This window comes from Clytia hemisphaerica, unplaced genomic scaffold (assembly GCF_902728285.1).
Source record: "Clytia hemisphaerica strain Z4C2 unplaced genomic scaffold, Clytia hemisphaerica genome assembly, whole genome shotgun sequence".
Classification (NCBI taxonomy): domain Eukaryota; kingdom Metazoa; phylum Cnidaria; class Hydrozoa; order Leptothecata; family Clytiidae; genus Clytia; species Clytia hemisphaerica.
In genome coordinates, this window is record NW_027104146.1 from 2,054,666 (window position 1) to 2,071,502 (window position 16,837).

The 16,837-nt window shown below is 35.7% G+C and overlaps 1 protein-coding gene across 1 annotated transcript in view; it reads right to left on the bottom strand.

Annotated features, from left to right (window-relative positions):
- Positions 1-16,116, bottom strand: part of LOC136813905 (serine/threonine-protein kinase SMG1-like) — a 57,862-nt gene extending 41,746 nt beyond the window's left edge. Inside the window, exons 1-30 of the mRNA XM_067070409.1 lie at positions 15,716-16,116; positions 15,296-15,435; positions 15,125-15,183; positions 14,724-14,801; positions 14,176-14,257; positions 13,904-13,951; positions 12,585-12,633; positions 12,112-12,188; positions 11,935-12,007; positions 11,661-11,758; positions 11,232-11,320; positions 10,727-10,811; positions 10,397-10,469; positions 10,003-10,154; positions 9,313-9,491; positions 9,158-9,230; positions 8,566-8,912; positions 8,074-8,189; positions 7,436-7,631; positions 6,688-6,867; positions 6,382-6,517; positions 5,964-6,084; positions 5,463-5,552; positions 4,694-4,815; positions 4,010-4,329; positions 3,341-3,509; positions 2,359-2,489; positions 1,332-1,652; positions 735-897; positions 53-278 (exon numbers count right to left, since the gene is read on the bottom strand). Coding sequence (XP_066926510.1) covers positions 53-278; positions 735-897; positions 1,332-1,652; positions 2,359-2,489; positions 3,341-3,509; positions 4,010-4,329; positions 4,694-4,815; positions 5,463-5,552; positions 5,964-6,084; positions 6,382-6,517; positions 6,688-6,867; positions 7,436-7,631; positions 8,074-8,189; positions 8,566-8,912; positions 9,158-9,230; positions 9,313-9,491; positions 10,003-10,154; positions 10,397-10,469; positions 10,727-10,811; positions 11,232-11,320; positions 11,661-11,758; positions 11,935-12,007; positions 12,112-12,188; positions 12,585-12,633; positions 13,904-13,951; positions 14,176-14,257; positions 14,724-14,770 — 3,763 coding nt within the window. The 5' untranslated portion in view covers positions 14,771-14,801; positions 15,125-15,183; positions 15,296-15,435; positions 15,716-16,116. The remainder of the gene's footprint in view (positions 1-52; positions 279-734; positions 898-1,331; positions 1,653-2,358; positions 2,490-3,340; positions 3,510-4,009; positions 4,330-4,693; positions 4,816-5,462; positions 5,553-5,963; positions 6,085-6,381; positions 6,518-6,687; positions 6,868-7,435; positions 7,632-8,073; positions 8,190-8,565; positions 8,913-9,157; positions 9,231-9,312; positions 9,492-10,002; positions 10,155-10,396; positions 10,470-10,726; positions 10,812-11,231; positions 11,321-11,660; positions 11,759-11,934; positions 12,008-12,111; positions 12,189-12,584; positions 12,634-13,903; positions 13,952-14,175; positions 14,258-14,723; positions 14,802-15,124; positions 15,184-15,295; positions 15,436-15,715) is intronic.
- Positions 16,117-16,837: the final 721 nt, after the last annotated feature.

Here is a 16,837-nt window from a genome sequence, read left to right on the forward strand (position 1 = left end):
AATAACGGGAATTTCATCATCTTTTTCCAGATTCAACCAAAAAAATACTTACCTTGTTTTCTTGCTAACTTTGCAGTCATCACTTGTAATGTTTGGATGTTAGGGACCTTGTGGTTGAGGTTGGTGGTGGGTGCCACCCACCCTTTCTTGTGGAGTGTGTGGTGGAATTGTAGGTAGGACGCAGTACGCAGTGATTCATTAAGAATGGATATGTCCGTCTTTTGGGCGTCAATGTAATGCGTACGCCCGTAAACGTTGAATAACATCGCGTTTGGATCCTGAGTTGAAAATGTTCCAGTAAGATTGTAAAAAGCAGACTCTCTTTACTTATTTTTTAATGAATTGAGATCTAAACCAGATTTGATTTCAATGGAAGAGTACGTCTTCATGTTAGAATATTATCGAACTTGGGAACAAGCGTAAATTATATAGAGAAGATGATCAAACAGTTAAATGAGTAAGAGGTCTTTTCAGATTCGATAAAGTTACAAGGTTACTCAGCAGGAAATTCGCCATTATGGAAGAAATCATTTGAATATGTAGAGGCGATTCCATATGGAAATTAAATAATTCCTTCCATTATGGCAATGATTATGTAAACTAGCCACGTCGAAAGACCACTATTTAGCCTGAAAACATCTTTCCCAAATTAAATCTCGAAATGGCACGGAAGTTCTACTGTTCTTCTAACGAAGGCTGATTAGGAGCAAAAAATATTGAATAGGAAAACATACCACATCTTCATCAGCGACCATCAGCGTTTCACGAATAGCGGCGATCGATTTCAACTGCATTAGGAAGGGTGCTTTACTTTGAGCAGACCCATTCAACAGTAATCCTTGCAAGGGGATGAAAGCTGTGTCGTGCGCTTGCGATAACAACTTGTCCACATTTTCCCTGAGAAGTAAAAGGTGAAATATCATCAGTAACGATGCACTATGGGTCATTTTTTCTCACTTGGCGCCTTCAAAGAGAGCAATTAATCGTTAATTGCATTCTGTAGAGAGTAATCAATCGTGACGTGCCGAAATTTACAAAATTAAAGGTGAAATAATCATCAGTAATCTAATTTTTAATGTATTATGACTGTGAAGTAGCTCAGAAGACTACTTTCAGTATCTCTTGACTTTCTCGTAAAAAGGTTTAGTCGTGAGAAATCATAGTCGAATGAAAACAAAGTTAGATTTAATTTCGTGCAGTATGATTTGCAAGTTATCATCGTAAAATAATAAACGGTGCTACTTCAACAAAAGAAAAATGGCAGTATAGAGCGTAAAGTAAAAAGTTTAAGTCGCTTGCTATTGTATTTAGTGCAGTAAAATTGAACTAACCAAGACGAGCTGTGAAGACTTCCAATACGGCTGCCTTTCAAAGTGTTTAATCCTGACGTCCAGTACAAAGTCAATGCTTGCATCAAGAAAATCCTACTCTTACATAACAACGCATGCGGTGTCAATTTGTCAGCCAAAAGATCTTCTTTACTACCGGCAGCCGATTGTGTTGTCTTGACGACGCGATTGTCTTTTTCTTCTTTGACGGCACCGAGAACTGGGAATTGTTCTTGCATCATGTTACCCATGGTTGAGCCGGGGATTTGTTCTAGTTGTTCGTGGACGCCCGCGAAATCGTGCTCCTCAAATTTCATCATAGCTCTGTGAAAGAAAAAAATAAATACCAAACTCACTGGGAAAAACATTTCTTTGGCGGATGTGTTACTTCTAATAGTTTGTTGATCTACACACCCCATCATTATGGAGATATCGAGTTATTGAGGCTTATTTATAAAGCTTTGTTGCCTGAAGGGACCCGGAACCTTGTTCAAGGAGGCATTCGACTTATAGCTATAGAGGTTCAAGTTACAGAAACTCTACTGTACTATGATTTACTTTGAATGGATGGAAAGTTTGACAGTTTTGCAATCGCACCTACCGGGGTGACCCACGAAAAAATATAAGAGTTAGGAGGGCAACTGTGTCCGAAAAAAATTGAATTTTAAATTCTTTTTTCATGGTAAAGAGGAAAGGCAAACTTAAATTTTGATGTATCATTTTTTAATTTTGGAAAAGTAGTTATCGAGATATGGAGGTATAAAATCAAAAGTCATTATAAAAAACAGTTAAAAAACGTCAAAAAAGACAGTATCAAATTTGTATCAGAACAAACATCTCTCTCTAATTCGATCTTCAAGGGGCAAAATATTTTCTTCGAATTAGAGAAAGAATCGAATTGCAGAGAGTATTTTAAACCACCTTTCAGCTGTAATGACCAATTATTTTAGTTCCAATTACAAAAAGATTCGAATAATGAGGGGTTCCAATTAGAGAGAGTGAACAGTAGTAAGAAATGAATCTATCTTACTTGACATAGCTGTGATCAATGGCCAAACTCAAACCTTGTACGGAAGGGAATTTGGATTGTAAGCCTTTGATCTGTTTATTCCACTCTTGAACTTCGTTCCAATCACACAGTTGCAAGTAGCAATCTGTTATCTGTGTGTAAAATAAAGTTATGGGAGAGAGTTAAAATAGTGGACTAAGGCCAAGACGTCTTTTTTAATACTTTCTGAAGAATTTCCCAACTTACACTTTAGATAGTGGAGTTTTGGGCAACAAAAAAACCAACGTAAGAGAATTTTGATAGAATTCAAGGCTAGCATGGCTCTGTGGATAAAAGACGACGAAAATCAAGAACTTATAAACAGGCCATGAGATATTGATCAAAATCATCAACCTCGTTCTGCGTATTATCGGCTTTTTCATGCTCACTGAGAGCGCCAGTGAATTCTCTGGCGTCCATCAGTAACGTAAAAAAAAACCCGGGATACACGGGGGCGTGATTGCAAAATTATATAGCAGTACACAGTGTTGATGAGTCCAAAGAAGGACGAAATGCATATGCTTCTCTGCCACCCAAATCTCCTGAGTGAATATAGTTGGACAGAATTTCTTCACATATATATATATAGAATGAAAAAATAAAATGTTTTCTCCTGTCAGAGCTACAAACAACAAAAAGTGGCCGAATTCTTTTTCCTCTTAGAGAGACGATGTTACAATGAAAGGATAATTAGTCCTTCCTGGCTCCCTCTGTCTTTATACTAGCGAGTTTATGTATTTGCACATTTGAGGACGGTAGAGTAACTGAAGCGATTTGGAAAAACCCGCAATTCTGACCTGCAAAATCGAGGACGGTAAAAGTGCTGATTTACCGTCGTCCTCAGTTGGTCATGATCTAGTCTACCGTCTCCGTCGCTGAAAAACACAGATACATAAACTCGGTACTGGCTTGGGACAGGTAGACTGTCATTTAAGACAATTAAGACAACACGAAATATATATACCTGTCGAACGAGGAATTGAATGGAGTTGGAATCAGCATTGATGACAGGATCTTTGGTCAACACCGTCACCGTTGTTTTCTTCGGTTCGTTCAAATTCTCCGTTTTCAATCGATCAGGTGACAAGTAACTGTGAAGACCTGTCTTTAGTTGGAGAGCTGCATTTTCCAAACTATTAAAACAAAAATAAATATTTAGTTCTCATGAAAATAAACCATACTCGAATTAATTTCGAAAAACAATCGGATATAAGCATCTTCTGTATTCATCTACACCGAAGGGGGTCTAATGGTGGAGGATTTGTTTTCTCCACTTCTTTGTACTAAGACTTTCTGATTACCCTTAAATTATCAAGTGTAATTCCCTTACAAGGTGCGACTCCCCATATAATAGCTTAAGTCAATGTGTGTCTTATTCAAAATTGTTTGAATTGTAAGCATAGTCATGAATCCCTCAAGATCTTGACTCCATAAAGGTATAAAGGCACGATTTTGCTTCTTTGGGCTTAAACCTAATTCTAAAGATAAAGCTGGGAGCAAACCGTCAAGCGTTGTTCTTCAAACATCGTGACGTTTCATGTTTCAAATGTTTGAAGAACCATGTTTTATGGTTTGCTTCCAGCTTCACAAAACTCCCTCAACCGAAGTAGTATATAGTCTATCATATACCAACCCTCCATTAGCTTTCGGGATGGCCGCGTGCAACCAATAGAAATCTCGTCCAACTTCTTTCCTCGCCCAGTCAAGAATTCCCTTGACACCTTGATCACAATGGAGTTGTATGAGCGAGTCAACAACAGTCACGACGGCATTTTCAAATTCGCTCCCGTGGGTGTTGCCCGTATTTTTTAACCGTTGAAGCCAGCGGAAGCCGTTGCGTATCGCTTTCTCGGGGCTGCCGCAAAGGTTTGCTAGTTTGGTGGTACTCTCCTGGATACGATTTAGCCATTCACAGCACGTGTTACGGTTGGTGCGGAAAAACGTTCGCACAGGCTGAAAGCGAAAAAAACATACAAAAATCAGACATGTAATGGAAGACAGAAGTTAAGTTATTATACTTGATAGAAACCATTATAGCATCTAGAAAACATTCGATTCCGATTGCCCAAAATACTAGGCTTCTGCTCATCCTCTAGCGAAAAAAGTTTCTTATATAGGAAGTATATCTATAGAGGTCTGCGATTCCGATTGCCCAAAATATTGATTATGGATAAGAATTATAGTTATTTTAGAAGTTCTGCTGGGTGGTGTTTATTCTTTTACGCGTTTAAATCATTTTTTTGTATTTTTTTCAGATAGCTTTTGGCCCTATTTTCAATAGATTTCAAAACAATGGAAAAAATAATGATCTACAAACCCTCATATACTGCGGTAATGATGTAGCTGTTCCCTCGTAAGCATTATACATCAATTTTTCAAGATCTTCCAAAAATTGAAGTAACAGCACTGCCTGGTGGATCACAAGGTACTTAGAACAATCTGAAAATAATGGTAGAACTTAATGAAAAAGCCAGCGTACTTATGATATACCGTATTACTTCGAATAAACGCCCCCTCGAAATGCCTCCCCTCCCCTAAGGGAAAGCTTAATAAACGCCCTAAACGAAAGGGGCGTTTATTCGAAGTAATACGGTATTAGAAAAGTCGTGTCAGAGCTTAAAGATAGATATAGGGGCTGGTCACATGGAGGCCGGCTGGCCTGACTAGGTGAGTTGGTTTTCGAACGTCACGTGGTCTATTTTTAGTTATTCTACTCGTCAAAAATTGTGACGGAACGTTCGAAAGTCCATCCCGCCTCACCTAGCAAGGCCAGTCTGCTTGCATATAAACAGCCCCATAGACGACTGATAAGACGTATCGAACTATTTTCTTAATATTCTATCTTGGTTCGATGAAAATAACCGAGTCGAGATTCCAGTGAGGGGTTAAGGGAACTTCAAAACGCGGTAGGTATGGTATTGCTGAAACTTAAACGTGTACAGTCTGAGTTTACCCTGAAGTAAGCTCTGATGCAAGACGAGGAACGTCGACCTCATTCTCTCAAGTGTTTTAATTTTAGTTAAGCACTCATATCAGTGTATAAATCCAAGCGAATCTTTTGTTTGGAAGAGGGACACTAGGGTTACCTTCAGAAACCTGTGTTCCGTCGTTCTTCATATTCTTCTTACTGCTTGATGACGATTCTCGAAAACGAGCCTCCATTTCTTTGATCGAAGCTAAAAGTCACAGAAAATAACGCAAGATATTTAACAAAAGGTTCAGCTACGTAGATAGCTCTAACTTAAATCATTCCTCGCTTAAAGATATTCTTTTTTAATTTTATCTTTATTCTGATATAGAAAAGACGTGCCGCTGCAAATTTTTTTCTTTTCCGTAAGCCATCAAAGACATCCAGTAACGATCCAAGACCTCTCACTCGGGCGGGGTAAAAAAAGCGGCATGGTCCAGACCTCCCGGTACAGAACTGAAAAAATTGAGCGATCTCATATAATGTCGGTGACACATAACGGGTTGAAGCAATCTTTTACAGTACCTTCGAGGCAGTGCGATAGATTTTCGAACAATTATAATAATTGTCTGATTCTATCTCCCTAGAAGCTCGCTTTAGCTGCAAAGTAATCTCTTACCTTCGATAGTCTGGAAAGTGTCGGATGCTTTTCCCAGTGGTGTTTTCAAACGTGATAACACACAAAACTCAGCTGCCATCCAACACACCCAAAAGCACAACAAAAATCCATTGTCATTTCCCTGGAAGAAAATACAAATTATACTGTGTGTCCCAAAAAAAGCGGACAATTTTGCGTAAAGTAAAATTCTCGAAACTCATTATCAAAATTTCTCCATCAATAGATTTTCAATTCTCAAGATGACTGGAATAGAGTTTTGAGATTATATTTTAAGTATGAAAGTCATGAAATTTGACGATGACGGAGGTAGCGAGTGGGTAGAGAGAAAGATAGGCCTAAGCCTCTCCCTGTACTTTGAGTGGAGGGACACTAAAATTAAATTCAAAACTGTCTGAAAAAAAAGGACACACACACTTACGTTGATAGGAAAAGCACCGTCGATGGATTTGGGTAAAAATTGTACCATGTTCAGGTCCCCGGACACTGGGTCCACTATTTTACCAAGACGTTGTGCACTGGAATACAGCGGTTCCATCCATGACAAACCTTCCAATCTACAAACATAAAAGCATTACTAAGACCGTGATCGCAGGAAATGAAACTAAGCCATTCTATTTGTCATAAATTGAATTGACCTCAAAGCAATTACAAACAATTGTTCGGCCTCGAGGTCCAACTTGGTACCGTCACTCACACCGTAAAAAGATGATCTACTTCTGCTTACCTATCTTCTTTTTTCATTTCTAGCAGATAGTTCATGATGATCTTGAACCCGTGTGAACGCAGCGTACCAGTGGGTGTGCGACACATGTGCCGTTTACATAACAACCAGACGTCCTTGCTGTTGGATAAGAAACCGGGTACGGAAGGTGCTTTGAAGATCTGATGGAACACCGTCGGTAAACTGAAACAGCAAAAGATAATAATCGAAGAAAGAACGAGAATGGAACGAGTTTTGCTAAAAAAGAGCCAACGAAAAAGCTGTGTGTCACCATCAATTAAATTATTTTTGACTGAGATGAGGCCGATCCCCAAAAGGTTAATTCTTCCATCACCTTTTTGCTTTCATCTCTCAATTAATAAAATGTTTTACTAAAAGTATCACAAATTCACCAAAAAGTCATAAAGGAATTGAAGCTAAATGCCTGTTGGGTTGAACAGAAGGCAAGTAGTGTTCATTCTTTGTCATCAACAGAAAAAGCAACAGACAAAGCCTGCAATACACGCTTTTTGATTACAAGAACCAATAAATTTTGGCTCAGGCTGGGCTGTTCTTAAATCTTAATTGACTTTTAGTTTCTTTACATAAAATCTTATAAAATCTGTTTAAAATCAGTACTGTCTTAGGTATTTCTGAAATCTGAGAGTCAAATTGTTCTTAATTTTGTTCTTAGGTTTCAGTCAGTTTTCAGCCTCATTTTCTTATAAAAAAAGGGTGTAGTAGAATCGAAATTATCTGAGCAATTCTGTACCTTGCAATAATATCAGCTGGGAAGGAGAGGATGACCTTTTGGAACTTCTGTCGAATGTTTTCATCAATGTCAGTTAACTGCATCATAAACTCTGCCAACAGGCGACCAAGTGGTACTGTATGAATCAGATTGCTCTGTGTCAACTTAGTAGTGCAGTCTGCTATCTCCTTTTTCACGGTCTTGTCAAGGAAATGAACTAGTAGTAGAGGATAAAAATGAAGTTAAAAAATCAGAGAATTTTTTATATATTCGAATATATTCAGTGTGGAAAATAAAATACCGGCATCAGTGAATCTAGACGGAACGTTTTAAATCTGACTCTAATTTTCGGCTAGGAAGGGTTTGTTATGAACGGAAATCTATGTTACAAAATTCAAGGGGACAGATTTCCGTCTACAGGCGGAACAGTTGCAACATTGTCTACTATTCCAGTTTTAGGCATCCCCACTGAATAGAAAACCCTGTTGATTTGTCAATTTTTGCTCCGATACGAGTCATGGTTGTTTCGGCGTCCTTTAAAAATAATACATTTAATATTTTCATCCTTAACCAATAAAAAAAAAACGGCATCCAAATAAATCCTGTAATTTACTATTAAAAGAAAGTTAAAGCTTTCCTGTACTTCGTCAAAAGTGTACCTGATTTGATGAACGTCTCAACGATGGGTAACAAGTCCCACTGTCTCTTTTGAAGATCCATGGACAGTGAAGCAATCGAATTGGTTATCTCGCACAACCAATTTGCACATAAACATCTATAAAAGTGAAACAAAGAGCAACGAATAAAACTCAGTTCCTGCCAAAAACAAATGGTAATTATGATCTAGTAAGCCCTATAGATATCATTTATTTCTGTAAATGGATAGCATCACAAAGTGACAAAAAAAGGAAAAACAAAAACAATTGACTTGGGAAAGATAAATCACCTTAAACCCAAAATGAAATTAAAGGATACACGAAAAAAACTAATCGACAGTTGACGAAATTTTACTAGCAAAACGAATTGTACAGCGTGTCCCAAAAAAAAAGGACAAATTCTCAAATTAATATTCTATGTTCAATCAATGGATATTTAATTGTGAAAATTTGTCCACTTTTTTTGGGACACACTGTATTTCCCATCCTTCTTACTTTGCATTTGTGGTGCTTGACAGGTCCGCCAGAATAGCACATAAAACACGGATGAGATGTATTGAATCATTGCAGTTGCCAGACGACTTGGTCTTAGTACCCGGTACAAAATTATTACAGCGTTGTGAATGAGTGTATAAAGTTGTTAAAATTGCATATTGGACTCCTGGGAAACTGATTGCCATTTCTTTGTTGGTCGGATCAAGGAGTTTAGTGAGCAGATTGAAAGTTGAAGGTTCAACTTTCCAAGCTCCGCTGATGGTAGATTTATACGTTGCAATTTCAGCTAATACTGAGATGTTGAAGACGGCCAGAGGGTAGGAATTATTCTCGTTTATTGCAGCATCCTAGATGGTGGAATTTAATATGTGAAAACAAATTAAGATTAAAATTAAAATTCTGGACTTTAACAAGTATTATGAATCTTTGGATTCAATATGTTAAAACCATAAAATATTTGGATTCAGCTTGTTTTTTTATTCTTTTGAAGCAGTTTACAGAGACCCTTAGGAAGGTTGACAAAGCAATAAGAAATCTAGAGCTGAAACAAAAGATTTTGGTAGATCCCAGCATGAACAAAAAACTTTATTACCTTTTCTTCTTCTGTTCCTTTGGAGGCTTGTTGCAAGACAGCGTAATGAAATTGAATGTCCGTGATCACGTATCTGAAAAGAAGGATATTTTTCAATTAAAAAATTAGCATTTTGTATAAAGATTCAATTTTTAAAGAAGCCCCACAGTACTCACTTGTATATCTTTTCTAGTAATGGCATGTTCTTGATGCTGAGCAAACTTTGGAACACTCTCATCACGATGGCCAGCACTTCAGGATCAGCAATGGAGCGGTATCGCATCAATGGTTTCTCCACTTGTAGTAATTCTGGGATGACATCTACAGGTAGAGAAGCTCCAACTGTTGCGACAGCCTGTAGAAATTATGAAGTAAACAAGCTAAATTATCTATCGTAATTCGCCTTTAAATCCCTCTTTTTACTTTTTTTGCACTTACTCTGCACTATAAGATTCCGTAAAAAAACCCTAGAAAATGGTGAAAATATTCAAAATTTCATACCCTAGCAGTAGCACCACTGACCTTTATATAACCCTGGACCAAACAATATCTGCCATCTTTGATTGGAGTTTTTTTAGAATTGGTACCCAAGGAGAAGCCATTGCAATGTTAAAAATTAACGTCTAACGCCGCTACATCATCAAAAGAATTTGAGAAAAAGTAGACCTAGCGCTCTCGATGCATTTACACCGCTATCGAGTAGTGCCGACATTAGGGTACCAATTTTCAAAAAACTCCGATCAAAGATTTTGCTTGGCTGGGATTGAGAAGCTTTGTCCAGGGTAAATAAAGGTTAGTGAGTAGCACCACAAAAATAGGTTCTGTAAAAATCAATTTCCCCGGAGAATATTCCCCTTTAAATTCACCTTATCCATAAGATGAAGAGAAGACTTTAACAAATGATAAGTGACATTCTTCTTGGAATCCAGCTGACCATTCACAAATTTGATGAGTTTCAAACAACTGACGCTGATAGCATGACCAAGTGACGTAACAAGCACTGTCAAACATTTGTTGGCTATAAAAATGAAAAGATGGAAGATTAATTGATATTGGTGCAACCTAATGCAAAGCTTTACATGTGTATAGGTGAAGACTCTACACAGGTTCCTTTTTTCCCTCGCTAAAAGATAATTTCTTTAAAAAAAGTATGAAGAATTCATTTTTTCTTTGTAATTACTTTTTGTTATGTTACTTGTAGTTTTCCCTTATTAGAGCTGGGATCAACGGCATAATCCAGCTTCCGAATAAAAGTTGTACCTGCAATCAGAAGCTTTTCAAACTGCAAACCAAATCCACAAATATCCACACACTTTATAATTCGTTCAACAGTCTAAAAGTAAGATGATATTGGAATACACAGTTTATCTGGAGTGTGACAAAAAAGTGATTGACAATATTAGACCTAACCAGCACATTTATGACCTCTATATCAGCAATTACCTGTATTGGACTAGTTAGAATGCTAGAAAATAGCTAACGCTCCAACGTCTATATCAGCATTACCTATATTGGAATAGCTAACGCTCCATCATAGAGACTCAATATAAATATGTGAATTCTAATCCATATGATGACGTTTAGACTTACATCACTGATGTATCCTGATGTTATCTTTGCTTCTCGACCAGGACTGAAGAATTCACCAAGCCCTGATACTACTGTAGTGAAAACTCTAAGAAAGAAAGAGAGTACTCTATGCTGAATAGGGTAAAAATAGTTATGATAAAGCGCAACTTCTCCCATCACCTTAAATGACATTTATTAAGATTGCCATTTAAAGGTAACAATCAGCAATTATTTGGTTATGATTTTATATATAGTAGTTGAACGACCATTTAAAAGAGTGCAGAGCAAATTCATAAATTTATTTCAAAATTTCGCTGTTAAAAAAAGTACATTATTTCAAGTTCATCATCAGACGTACAAATAAAAACATTTAATTTTTTTAATTTATCTAATAATTTATTGAAAATAAAACAGAAAATGCTTTTATTTATATGTCTGATGATTGTCGTAAGGCATGTAACTTGAAGTAATGTACTTTTTTAACAGCAAAATTTTGAAATAAATGCATAGTTATGATTCTACTCACTTTGTAAGTGCTGTTAGTTTTGGCAATGCTGTGAAGGGTCCTGCAACTTCTTCTTTCTCGACCTTTCCGTGGTTGATACTATCAAGTTCCTAATGTGATCAACAATAATGGGTAATCATAGGTTGAATTTTGGGCAAAGATAATGAAGTGGTAAATATAATAGCTTTATTGACATTTTACACCTATCAAGCGTTAGTGACACAGTCAGCTTTTCAGGAGACTGGTAGTGAAATTACAGAAAAATTCTTTTTGACAACAGTGAAAAATGTAAGACATTGAAGTGATGAATTAAAGTCAATTTAGTTGAGCTATTTGAATGCTAAAAATAGATTGCACTTCACCACAGAGGCATGAAAGATGCAAGTAGCTAAACTATCAATTTGTGTCCATTAACATAGCTTTCTGTGATGTTGCGTTCAAATACAATACCTCTGCATAAGCTTCCATATCCTCCAAGAACTGTCCAAGAAGTGTCAATGAGAATCTCATGTCTGACACCCAGTAAGGATGAAAGCTGACCAAACAATCTAAAAAAATAGGTATAAAGTGGTCTTTAAATATAATTTCAGAAATAAAAATCACATCACTATAAAAAATTTATGGAATTCGACCACGAATTGGAGTGACTAGGGAAAAAACAACACCCTCCAAACAACAAAAAATATTAGCAAATTATTCTGGCTCATCACGGGGGAAAATTTACCAGCTGTTTTCTGTGTCAGTGCATCATTCTGGGATGTATCAATATGCCAGCCAACCAAAATGTCAACAGTGTCCTTTAAAGTGAGCAAAAAATGATGATTAAGAATAGTTTTTGGCTGTAACTATAGTTTTCAAAATGTAGAACTGACATTAAAATGCATGAAAAACAATAAATTACCCTGAAATACTCTGCAAAAATGTGTGGGTAGTCTCTAGCAATGATTTTGAGTACGTCCAAAAGGACCAGTAAAAGCTCTAAATGTAACGAGAGTGATTATTAGCTTTCAAACAAAAAGAAATTTTATAATTGAAAATGCTTCTGAAAATTTACTTTTAATTTACTGTTTTAGTTTGAGAAACTAGACAATTCAATTCAACCTTAAACAGGCTATGAACAATACCTTGCGCATGTCAAAATAGCACTCCATAAAAGATATGTCATAGATTATGGCGTGCTATTAGCCCTTGCAAAAGGGATTTTGTATATTCTTGTATATTTTAGGAGTGCTATTTTAGCACTCACAAGCTTTTTTTATTTTAGGTGTGTACCAGTGTGTGCGAGTGCAATAGCACCCCATACATGGCCAGGCCTGATAAATGAGATGGAGGAAAAACTTAAAACTGGAATTATAAATTTGATAGAGTTCTTACCAGGAGAATCTGCATTCTCAAGAACATCTTGCAAATACGCCATAATCATCTAAATACATCAAAATTATTTGAATTAGTATCCCAAAAATACATAATATGACAATAATGTTCAGTTTGAGGTTGTTACTATTTTTGGCCCGCGTAGTTTGATTATTGGCCCGACAGTGTCATTTGGGCCTGATGCGAAGCAGAGGTGGTTAATGATATCTCAGCCCACTGACGAGATATGCCTTACTTTTCTTAGCACGAGTACACTTATTTGAGTCACAGAACATTTTAATACAGCCCGCTGTTTGAATCTTTAATGGCTAACTTATTGACCGCTATAATGAATTATAATAGAAAACAAAGAAAACATTAAAATTTGATGAGTTATATAATAATAATTTGATGACTAACTGTCCTGAAAATGTGAAATTTTACAAAACAAAAATATTGAATTTTGTTTAGTGGTTGTGAAATTAAAATTCACTTTTGAAAAATTTCAAAACACGGCTAGTTCGAAACGCAGGTCACAGGTCACAGGTCAGTGATGACAGGTTGACTCTAATCAATGTCATTGCAGAGGAAAATGTTTGGAAAACACAAAGAATTATCAAAAACATAATTCTCAAGCAATTTCATCCATATAAAACCATTTCAAACATCAAAATTTAACCATGTGCTTTTATCGATCTTTCGCAGTTTGCGCCGTGTATAACGCAGAGCAGAAAATTTAAAACCATATTATACGTATAACAACAGGTATATTACATATTGTAATGTTATATGATGGTTACATATGATAAAACTCATCACTCTAAAACTACCTTCTTGTAAGACATGATATTTTGTGATTCTGTCAACATTTTTGTCAAAAATTGTCATTAAGTCATTAAAATAACAATTGAATGATTAATTAGTTTCATCCTTCTAAAACCACTCCCTTAGGGACCTCACAAGCTTCTGATTGGTGCCGTTTTATAACCATTCACACCATCCACATCACATTCTGTATTATAAATATTTTTCGTGTTTTTCTCTTTTCTTGCATCAGATTTTATGATTCTGTTAATATTTTTGTAAGTAAGTGTCACTAGGTTGTTATTTTATTCAATTGTCATTCTATAATATCTAAATAACATGTATTACTTTTTTGTAATATAATGCGTTATGTATTGATGTTATGTTATGTATATGTTATGATCTTTTTTCCGGTCTGCACTTTGTTGACCTGTGACCTGTGACCTGCGTTTCGAACTAGCCGTTCAAAACATTTCAAAAAGAAGTCTTTCTATAAATCAGATATCTTCCTGACAAATATTAATTGATAAACATACCACCATGGCATCATAGAAGACTTGGCTTGTTACATCCAACTTGACAGCCTAAAGAGATAAAGACATAGAACATAATTCAAATAGTTTTTTTATTTATTTGTATAAGAGAAGACTTTTTCGATAAATTTTCCTTTAGAAGAGCCAATATTTGAAAAACTTTTTAAAACACTTAATACTTAATATTTACATTAGTTTAAAAGACGGAAAACAAATCATTAGTAAATAAAACTAAACTTGGGGATTTGACAATCACAAATTTCAAGTTTACTAACCTCAGCAATTGTTCTGAGATAAAACACTCTCAATTGATCGTTTGGAGCTGATGGGATTTTGGAAAAGACCCATTGAAAGAATCTAGGAAGATAAAAGAAAAACATCAAGACATAACACTGCTATTTAGATTGCTTATTCCAGTTCATTGTAATAATATCTAATGAAAAAAGATATATAGAAAGCCAGTGCTGCAAATAACGGTCGGTGACTGGTAATTACCGGTCATTTCGTAGTTTCTACCGGCCAATCTGAAGTTCAACCTTTCGTTTTGTCCGGTTAAAATAAAGACTAGAGGCTTAGATAAATACTTAATAACGTTTCTTAAAAGAGGAATAGATTTTGAATTAATACATGTGTTTAGCCAATCTAAAGGTCATTTCAGACTTTTCTAATGGGGTTCTGCCAGACCCCCTGCTCAGACCCCCTGCTCAAATTATTTTCGTGGCACTCAAAAAATTACCGACCAACTGAAATTTCTTTATTTGCAGCAATGAAAGCTGTGCACATCAAAGTTCTGAGCGAATAAACAATGTATATGTATACATACTTATCACAATCGATTCCAAGCACGTGACCAATTGATGCATAACACATAATAATCTTGTCTTTCAACTCATTGTTTCCCCTGAAAAAAGGGTATGACATAATATAACTGTTTGTTTTATTTACAAGGAGCAAATAATCAGCAGCACTAAAAACAGCCTCAGAGCGAACATATTATGGTTCCATTGACACCACTACAAACACTCTCAGATTATTTGAGGATTCTTGATATTTTCCAGTTTAAATTCGTTGTGTATGCCTATATAAAGATACATTAGTCCAAAAAACAATGTCAACACAATGAATTTAAGCTGACATATTTCAAGAATCCTCAACCTGGTTGTCCTGGCCTTCTGTAGAAATAAAATATATGAAACCAATATGAAATTATCATGAATTTGATACCTTTCACAAAGGACTTCTTCCAATGCAGAAAAGATACTTGAGCAGTTTCTCTTCAGTGGCTAGAAAACAGAAAATAAAATAATCTTAATATGTTCGTCGAACATACAAAATCAATGAGAAGAAAATTTGAAAAAAATAAAACAAACAAACTTTTGTAAAAGGGGTTTTTACCTCTAAATGGGAAACATCATATGTATATTCAAGAAGATTTTGAGCGGCAGACACCCTCTTTGCTGCATCTTCATTGCTTCCAGTAACATGTGCAATCAACTGTGCTAATCGAGAATTATCTTGGAAAAGTGGGTGCCGTTCTAAATGAAACAATTCCAAAGCAAAATTAATTTCAAATTCTGTCCTATTGTATTCTAAAATCCAAAAGCAAAACCATTCTATAATTATTCATTCTATTTTTGGCCTTTTTAAAATCAAGATAATGTTAAAGCATAAAAAATTTCACATTTTAAAGTGTTTTTATAATAACAACTGTTCAATCAAGTATTCAGGTTTATAATAAAAACATGTACAAGTCCAAACATGGGAAAAAGAAATGTTTGTTTATTGCAGATTTAATAAATATGATGAATGCTATACCTGCTGTTTCCAGTACTTTCTTTTCTTTTCCTTTGTCTTTGGTATCGTTCTTAATCTTTAAATCTCTCTTTTGATTACCAACTTTTCTATCATAAGTATCTTTAGTTCTCTAGGGCTACGAGCCCTGTTCTTTGATTTGTTTACATTTGTTCTTTCTTTTTGTCGTCTGCTATCTTTCTCCTTTTCTTTCTCCCCATCTTCTTGTTTTGACAAGTCAGTTTCGCTTTTGAATCTGTCATGGTCACTTTTATTTCGCTTGGAGTCCTTATTTTTGTTGACTGGACTAAAATCTCTCCGCGTTTTATGGTTGTGACGCTGAGAGTTTTGTGAGGTTCTTCTATTACTCATTTAGTAATGTGCAAAACCTCTAGTAAAACATTTTATTTTTCTAAATTTACTCTGAAATAAAACAAATTTTCATACTTAGTTTCCTTATATGGAAGTTGAGTACTTTTCAGTATATTCAGCCTTGGAGCATTAGAAATGTCATTTTTAGGTGTTTAAACTTTAACATATAGATCAAAATGATGAAAATTTGCCAGAAAAAGGCTGTTATGCAATTGCGCAATTGCTTACTTACTAAGGGGAATCCTGATGAAAAGCTAAAATAGTCTATGATATTGGCTTTCTGTAGGTCTAACGAGACTAGACCACTTAGTACACAACTTCGAAACAAGGGCCTTGGCTGAAATTGCATGGGGAAGAATAAATTTTTATGCAAAGAATTTGAAGCCACCATTATGGCAAAGGCCTTCACTGTCAAATTAATTTTTTTTGCAAAGTGAAAGTATCCACTAAAGACTCCACAAAAGTCCAAATATAACCATGTGACAATGAGGGCCTTGCAAGAAATTGACCTCTCAAACCCGCAATGTGAAATAACTTTCACATTAAATTTGTCAAATTTGGACCAAAAATCCTCAAATATGGAGACCTGGTAACTAGCCATCATTGAAAAGTATTGTTTCTACCTCAGGAGCAAAGAAAATCCAAAGTCCAACCACTGCTGTAGGTTGGTCTAATGTTGACATCGCTCATCTAATAATGACACCTTTGAGCTGGGGCCGTTTTTGTAAATTTAGGTGAGTTTTATGTCTTAAAGGGCAAAAAATTGACGAAGTT